Source organism: Centroberyx affinis, unplaced genomic scaffold (genome assembly GCF_046629955.1).
Source record: "Centroberyx affinis isolate AG114_WGS23_722 - 3 ecotype Tasmania unplaced genomic scaffold, CSIRO-AGI_Caff_v1 ptg003277l_1, whole genome shotgun sequence".
Taxonomy (NCBI): Eukaryota; Metazoa; Chordata; class Actinopteri; order Beryciformes; family Berycidae; genus Centroberyx; species Centroberyx affinis.
Window position 1 is genome coordinate 1063 of NW_027281294.1, and position 9149 is coordinate 10211.

The 9149-nt window shown below is 45.4% G+C and overlaps 1 protein-coding gene across 1 annotated transcript; it reads left to right on the forward strand.

Moving 5' to 3' along the window:
* The first annotated feature begins 592 nt into the window (after positions 1 to 592).
* On the forward strand, positions 593 to 9149 carry LOC139660341 (FERM domain-containing protein 7). Its single transcript, XM_071538452.1, is given in 13 exon segments — positions 593 to 718; positions 2050 to 2154; positions 2272 to 2314; positions 3158 to 3236; positions 3430 to 3527; positions 4011 to 4125; positions 4600 to 4747; positions 5465 to 5560; positions 5913 to 6076; positions 7260 to 7328; positions 7625 to 7700; positions 7927 to 8980; positions 8983 to 9149. Coding segments are annotated over 13 exon segments (2340 nt in total).

The window sequence follows — 9149 nt, forward strand, 5'->3', positions numbered from 1 at the left end:
AGAGGTAGGAGAGGGGAGGAAGAGAGTGAGAGGAGAGAGAGAGAGATGGAGGGAGAGAAAGTAGAAGAGAGGAAAAAGAGAGAGAGGGAAAAAGAAAGAGAGAGAAAAGAGAGAGGAAGGGAGGAATAAGAGAAGAGGCAAGAGAAAGAGGTAGGGGAGGGGAGGAAGAGAGAGAGAGGGAAAGACAGGAAGGAGGAGGAGGGAGAGAGAGAGAGAGAGGAGAGAGAGAGAGAGAGAGAGAGGAGAGAGAAGAGAGAAGGGAGAAGAGAGGAGAGAGAGGAAAAAACTCTTTGAAACGGCTCACTGCTGCCCCTTCTGGCTAAAGGTCTAAAAACTACATCATGATATAGATAACATTTCTGTGTGTGTGTGTGTGTGTGTGTGTGTGTGTAGAGATGACATCATAAAGGCTTACGATCAGCTAGAATAGAGTAGAATAGAACAGAATAGAATAGAACAGAACAGAATAGAATAGAATAGAACAGAATAGAATAGAACAGAATAGAATAGAACAGAATAGAATAGAATAGAATAGAGGGGTAACAGCTAACAGAGTCACGCTGTGCTCTTGTTTTCTCCTCAGCCAGTAATTATGAGTCAGAGACAGAAACTCCTACTGACAGCTAGGAAACAGCTGCAGAAACCCGACAAACCCACAAACCTGCAGCTGAAAACCGAAAACACGATGACAACAGACAACAAGGGCGACGGTTATAGAGTTAGAGTATGTAGATGGACACACACTTAATCCCAGCTCAAGTCTGTAGAAGTCTGTAGAAGAAGCTGATTTACACCTGATTTGTCCGTCCTGACTGTCGGAGGGGAGAAATCCTGATCAGAGGACCAGTCGGGGCCAAGGTATTACAAATTCAAACCTGAGACTGACTCTAACTCTGAAGACCACCTTAATCGAGTCCAAGTCAATTCCAAGACCAGGGGCCCAGCTGCATGAAGATAGACCTAGTCTTGGAAAAGTGTAAGGATGGTTTCTCTAGGAAATCACAATCATATACCAATATATTTCATCCTGTACTGTTTTCGCTGAAGTTTCTCATAAATTAACAATCCTCCATCTGTCTTTTTTAAAGTTTAATATCGCTGTTACCTTAACTTGTAATTGATTTTCTTCCAGTCCCTGCAAATGGATGATAGTGCACCTATTTTTGAGATTCAAAATTCGTATCCAATTCCGGACACTTGCTTTCGTCTGTGTCGGTGTATTCATATACTGGATATTAACCCTTTATGTACCTTCACAATGTTACAGAGACTTGTAAGAAGTGCAGGCTCTGTACTCAAAGCTCTTATTTTTCCATTTATCAGCCAATACAGATTCTCTACATGAAGTAACTGTCGCCCAAAGTGGGATTTAAGGCTTCCCGCTTCTTGTTCGTGACTAAGTTCCTAACTTAGTGTTTTATATGCTTAAATGTGTATAGATATTTATGAAATTTGATACCTAGCTTCTGAAATGTGTATGAATTTACGTCACTTAGCTTTCGGTTGGGAACTCCGAGTTGAAAACAATAGACATCCAGTTTGCCCTCTATCACATAGACAAGAGTGGCGTGACGTACAAAACCCTATTCAATTTCTATGAGAAAGACAAATCAACTTTTCTGTGGTTCTCCTACTGGAAACAATGGACAACTTCTATTTGAATAACTTCTATTGAATGACATTAACAGTGAAATTCAACTATTCCACATTTTGCTGGGAACCTCGTCGAACCTCCTCAGGGACCCCTGGGTGTCCCTGGACCCTAGTTTGGGAACCACTTCATTAACCAATCAATCATCTCTCTCTCTCTGTCTCTCTCTCTCTCTCTGTCTGTCTCTCTCTCTCTCTCTCATTCTCCCCCCCCTCTCTCTCTCTCTCTCTCTGTCTCCCCCCTCTCTCCCCCCCCTCTCTCCCCCCCTCTCCCTCCCTCTCTCTCTCTCCCCTCTCTCCCCCCTCTCTCTCTCTCTCCCCTCTCTCCCCCCTCTCTCTCTCTCCCTCTCTCTCCCCCCCTCTCCCCCCCCCCCCCCTTTCTCTCTCTCTCTCTCTCAGCAAAAGGTTTTAGGCGGTGAGTTCTACAATAAAGTGTGCGGCCATCTGAAACTGCTGGAGAAGGAATATTTCGGACTGGAGTTTAGACACCACAGTGGCAGCTATGTAAGAAACAAACACACATGCACACACACACACACACACACACACACACACACACACACACACACACACACACAGAATTACTTAATTCCTCTGCCTTACAACATGTTTGTGTCGCAGGTCTGGTTGGAGCTTCTGAAGCCGCTGGCCAAACAGATTAAATGTAAGTCAGTTTCACTTCACATTTAAAAATAAGAAACCCAACATATAGCTTTTAATGCAGATGTTATATGCTTAACACTTTCACCCAAAGCACCTTACAGTATCTTGGGTGTGTCTTTATCATGGGCGGCTCCAGTGGGAATCAAACCCCCGACCCCTGGCCAGTGCTAATGCCTTGCTCCACCCGCTGAGCAACACAGGGAATCGAACCAAGCAGCTGCAAAGTTCTGAACAGGCAAATCGTATTTTGTTTTGCTGCTTTGCTCTTGCCTTTCACGGCGTTGCATCATTTTGAGGAGTTAACATAGCTAGCTAGCAAGTGCTGATTAGGCAGCATTGATCTAAAAAAACAAGCAAAGTTACATCAACTCCAATGGATGAAAGCTTCTTTTTTGAGATGTTTATTCCTGCAGTCTTTCAACTAAAGGTTGTAGAGAACTGAGAAGCTTTGGATGGCTGGAATCAACTTCTCATCCATTTCGCTCTTGTCAGGCAGAATTGATCATGACACTAAATCACATCAGTAGGGAAACAAGTAGGGAAATAAGCTTGTTGAGAGTTTCCCTGGTCGCTCAGCTCAGTAGGAAATGACTTCGGGTGACTTGTTGATTGTGCTGTGTGAACACAGTGGGAAACCTGGTAATGTTTGTGCTTTGCTCTATTCACTTTCTCCCTTTACTTTGTCTTCTTTTTCTCTTGAATTCTTACTGTCCCTTTCTTTCTCTCACCCTCTCTCTTTGTCTTTCACTCTCTTCATCTGTCTCTTATCCTCACTTTCCTCTCTCTCTACCGCACTCCCTCCATAAATCATCCTCTCTTTTGCTTTTTTCTCTCTCTCTATCAGACACCAACGATCTGTTCTTCAGGTTCATAGTCAAGTTTTTCCCACCAGACCCTGGACAGCTCAAGAGAGGCCTTACCAGGTAACAGTGTGTGTGTGTGTGTGTGTGTGTGTGTGTGTGTGTGTGTGTGAGTGCATATGCAATCGTGCATCTTAGTTTGTATATACATTATTATTACCACATCTACAGAAAAAGTGTGTAAAGCCCACAATGAATTTTTATTTTCTTTGCATATTTTCTTTACACTCGTGTGTGTGTGTGTGTGTGTGTGTAGGTATCTTTTTGCCCTACAGATAAAGCAGGACTTGTCTAATGGCAGTCTGACCTGTAATGACAACAGCGCCGCCCTGCTGGTGTCTCACATACTGCAGTGTAAGTATAAAAGTACAGCAGCACACTCTTAAAAATTGCGTGTCACTTCTCACTGTCTTAACTGTCCAGGTTTTTCATCAAGAGGTAGATTCAGCTCTTGAGAAAACCAACAAATGTATTCTTTATTGAGCAGTGTGCACATTATGAAAGGAAGCAAAAGCTTTATTTTTGTGAAAATCACATTTTCACACATCTCACAATCCTCTTCTCATGTTCAGAAAGAAGTAAACCTCTGTCTGTACTTAAGTCAACATCTGAGGAAAAATCTCCTTTATTTCATTTGGATGAATACAATTCGAAATACATATGTTATCTACCAAAAGCTACGACCACAATTCACAGCCCTGTCTGACATGGATTACAGCTGAAATTTGCACTTTCAGTGTTTTTAAAATGTTTTTAGCTAGCTAGCTTGAAAAACCACAAATGCACCTTGTGTTTATACAGAATCTGTGTTTGTGTGTGTGTGTGTGTGTGTTACAGCAGAGCTAGGGGACTATGAGGAAGAGTTGGACTGTCACCACTTGGAGATGAAGCAGTACGTTCCCAACCAGGAATACCTGGACCACAAGATCATCAAGTTCCACAAGAGACACAGGTACACACACACACACACACACACACACACACACAATTCTGTCTCTCCCTCCATCCATTTCAAATCAAACTTAAATATTATGTAACTGTCTCTTTTTGTAGCCAGGAAAATGTCTGGTAAATTTGGAAAATTTATATTCCTCCAAGTGGAGAAAACAGCTGCTTTCAGGCGAATTACCTGTAGGCAATAATACAATGAACAATATTAGCCATTTAGCCTCCTTGACTGCTGCAACAGTTCAGTACACTTCTTGGCTCCGCCCATTGAGTTCAACCAATGAGATTATTTCTGCCTCCAGAGCAGCTCTGCTTTTGAGAAAGGTTTGTAAGATAAAACTACAATCTGCGGGTTGCAATTTAGCATTAAGAATATGGTACAAATGTTTTGTACACATGGAAAAACTTTAGTCGACTTTCACCCAAAGATCTCTCTCTCTCTCTCTCTCCCTCCCTCCCTCCCTCCCTCTCTCTCCAGAGGTGTGTCTCCAGCAGACTCAGACATCCACCTGTTGGAAGTGGCCAGGAAGCTGGACATGTACGGCATCAGACCGCACCCGGCCCACGACGGAGAGGGGATGAGGATCAACCTGGCCGTCACACACTCTGGAGTACTGGTCTTTCAGGTACAGTATGTTAACGCACACACACACACAAGGACAAACCTTCTGCAGGGCTGAGTGCGAAAAGCGACCACTGACATGCCACTTCTCTTCTAGCAGCAGGTACCACTTTTATTGAATTTCCGTCTAACTTATCGGCTGTTGTTCAACTCCAATTTTGGTGATTTTCATGCTGTAACTTCAGCTGAAGGGGTCCATGCTGGTCTATGGGTTGAGAAAGTTCTGCCTCCCTTGGTGTTAAGAAATCCTCTTAAATCCCCATTGGGTAAACTTAAAATTTCATGGTGGTGAAGCTGAAAAAAACCTGCTGTTTTCTTAGTTCCTGAAAAGTTGACATTTTAGATAGGATATTCCAATCAGATGCTTACCTTATATATTGAGAAAATTAAGCACAACATGGCTTAGCAGAAAAGGTCCTGACAGTAGAAATCCAGCTACACATGCCGAATTACAGCTTCTCAGCTGTTGTGAAATCATACCGGAAGACTAACTCATTTGAATATGCATAATGGGGCTGGGCGGTCCACAGAGGGAATGTCTAAGTTTGGCCTAGAGGCGTCTGCCAGTGGAAATGTCAATTGTAGTGGCAGCTAACCGTGGCATCGCGTGATCACTTTTTACACTCACTGTCACTCTAAAATTCACTGTTAGAAACTGTATGACACTGCAGGATGCACACACACATATATTGAAATCATGTTTGTCTCCTGTGTTCTCCAGGGAAACACCAAGATCAACACGTTCAGCTGGGCGAAGATCCGCAAACTGAGCTTCAAACGCAAACACTTCCTCATCAAATTGCATGACAAAGTTGGGGTGAGGATCAAATGTGGCCCAAACAGTATTTGTTAGTCATCCTCTGTGTTTGTTTTAACCCTCTGGGAGCACCAGATGGGCGGGGTTTGACACAGGACACTGGACAATATAAGGAGTACTAGAAAATTTAAACAGTTTCTGAGTTTGTGAAAGATACTCCAACCAAAACATGTCTTGGCATGAAAAGGTCCAATTTATTTGTTGAAGATCGACACAAACTTCGGTTATTGGTCTCCATTGATATCCATATCGGACAAACCCTTTGTTGTATTTGTATTTGTATGGAGGTTTGTGTGCATTCATGTCTACTCGTATGTATTAATACGTATTGTGTGTGGGTGTGTCCATCCAGCCGTCTCGTAAGGACACGGTGGAGTTCTCGATGGCGAGTCGCGATGTGTGTAAGTCGTTCTGGAAGATGTGTGTGGAGTACCACGCCTTCTTCAGACTGGCCGAGGAACCACAGGCAACACACAAAACACTGCTGTCCTGTAAGGGCTCCAGCTTTAGATACAGGTAACACACACACACATTGAAGACCTTTTAATCTCTTGAGTCCAGCCTGAGATATTTCTATGATTGAAGGCTCTTCTGACTGTCTCTCAATCTAAACTCAAGACTAACAGTGATTCCAGGGTTTTTCTGACTATCTCTCAGTCTAGACCCAAGACTACATGGGATGGTCGGAAGGGTCTTCAATCACAAAGTCTACACTAAAGACTAAAGGTGACTGAAGAGCCTTGCAACTGTCCCTTAGTCTAGAATCAAGACTAATTGTGATTGAAGGCCCTTCTGACTATCCCAAAATCTAGACCCAAGACAAAACATAAGTGAAGGGTTTTTTGACGTCTCTCAGTCTAGATCCAAGACTAAAGGTGATTAAAGGTTTCTTCTGACTGTCCCTCAGTCTACACTCAAGACTAAAGGTAATTAAAGGGTTTTTCTGACCGTCCATCAGTCTAGACCCAAGACTAAAGGTGATTCAAGGTTTTTTTTTGACCGTTCATCAGTCTAGACCCAAGACTAAAGGTGACTAAAGGTTTCCGCTGACAGTCCCCAGTCTAGACTCAAGACGAATTGTGATTGAATGGCCCTTCTGACTATTCCAAGGTGTACCGATGGTTTTTTATGACCGTTCATCAGTCTATACTCAAGACTAAAGGTGGCTGAAGTCTCTTCTGGCTGTCTGGATTCAATACTAAAGGCTGTTCAAAGGTTTTTCTGACCTGAACAACCCTTGGTCTTGACTCAAGACTACATGTGATTGATTGAAGGCCCTTCTGACCGTCCATCAGTCTAGACTCAAGACTAAAGGTGACTGAAGGGTCCCTTTGGCTTCCCTCAGTATAGATTCAAGATTAAAGGCAATCAAAAGCGCTTCCGACTGTCCCTCGGTCTAAACTCAACACTAAATATAATTAAAGGGCATTTCTGACAGGTCCCTCAGTCTAGGCTCAAGACCAAAAGTTTTTGGTTGTGCCCAGTTTTTACTTTGAGGTGTTTATTATGTTTTTTTTTTTAAATCTTTTTAATCTTTAATCTCTTTTGAATGTGCTTCCTAATTTTTTGATATTTCACTATGCCTTATTTTTTTGTCGTTTGGTGGAGCAATTTGTACCTCTGCTTTGGGCTATATAGATGATGATGATGATGATGATGATGATGATTATTTCATGTTCTGTCATTTACTGTGTGGCAGTGGACGGACCCAGAAACAGCTGTTGGAGTGTATGGGATCAGGGGAGAAGAAACACTCTCACTTTGAGAGGTGAGAGGAAATTCATAAACATCATAAACATAATTGCTTTGTTATCTAAGGAACCAAACCTGCTTTTAATTAAATCTCTCAATTTACTCAAGCCTTACCTTTATTTTAGGTATTTAGCTGATGCAGTAGAATAAACTTCACTTCTTAGATCACACCCTGGATGATCATATGTAAGAGAAATGCTAGGAAAATAACATAAAATGAGAGCTAACGAGATAAATAGGAGGGGATTGTTTTATCTTATTTTTGTCTGTATCTCAAGTGTCTTTTCTTTTTGTCTTTCTCTCTCTCTTCAGGACTTACTGTCAGTCAGACTACGACCCCAGACAGTGTCAATCTTCTCCTGATCTCCTCACTGATGTCTCAAAACAAGTAAGAAGGACTACCGTACACACACACACACACACACACACACACCCACACACAGAGAGAGAGAGAGCTGGAAAAACGACTGTAAACAAAATGCAACACAAAGAAATACATTGATAGATATATGGAGAGACATTTAGATAAATAGACTTTATTAATTCCTGAAGACACAGTCAATTCTAATGTGTGTGTGTGTGTGCATGTGTGTGTGTGTGTCTTACCTCTCCAGGTGTATGAACACTCCCACCCGTTCCCTCGGTCGGGCCGGGCCCTGGTGGTCCGCAGTCAGGACGAACTGGACCCGCATTTCCAAGGGGTAGACCACATAGAAATCGGGGGAGGAAGGGCTAAACGCAGCCAATCAGCTCTCGAGGTCGCCCTGAAGTCCCGCCCCCTCTCCCAAGTCACTCCTCTGTCCCCAACTTTCCACCAAGCGATGGCCTCACCTAAGATGAGGTCCGCCTCCACGTCTGTGGTGGAGGACGTGAGGGGGGGGAGGATGGCAGCGCAGCGTCAAGCCCAGCGGCTCGCCGGTTTCTACGGCAACCGGTCGCGGCGCCGGCCCAACCCCCAGCCCCACCCGGACGCGGCGCAGCAGTTGGTTCTTCTCTACCCCAATAGTCCCGCCTACCAGTACCACCCCGTCCTCCCGACGTTCCCGTTGGCCGGCTACTCGCCACTCCACAGCCGACACCCCTACCTGTCGGACCACGTCGCCGTTTCCTCACTGGAGCGTTTCCCGCAAGCGAGGAGGCGGGACTACGTGACGATGGAGAGCCTGTCGCGGCCGTCCTTCTACCCGCTGAGCCACGATCCGTCCTCGCTCTCGCCGCTCAGGAGGAGCCTCCGCCCCTCCGGCTCAGGCGGCCTGGGACTGGCCAGGGTCTACCAGCCGGGAAGCAACGGGGCGAGGCTGCTGGACGTCGGGCGTACGGAGGCGGGGCATTACAGCGACGACTCCAACTTCCTCCCGGGGCTGCCCCGCCGCGTGGTCAGCCAACCGGACGTCAAGTTCCACCTCTCCAGGAGTTCTAACCCCGCCTTCGACCCCGCCTCCGAGTTCCGCCCCCTCGGTTACTACCCGCACCTGTCGCGCCCCTCCAGACCCACCTACCTCCCGCTAAACTCCTCCCCTCTGCCCGAACGGCCCACTTCGCTATGCGTGATAGGGGGCGCCACGGGAAGCTACAGCGACTCGGACCCGGAGGTTTTCTACCCGTATTACTGCCCGCCACCCCCGCTGGGGAAAGTGGTACGGTCCGCCGGGCTCGCCAGGATGAGGTTTTCTCCGGGAGCCTCCAACTGGACGAGGAGGAAGAGGAGGAGGAGGAAGGACAGAAGGAGGGGCTGAAAAAGGAGGAGAAGAGCGAAGAAGAGAAGAGAGAGATGATGGGAGGAGGAGGAGGAGGAGAGGGGAAGGGCGCTGCGAAGATTACCCAGGTCACACTGTAG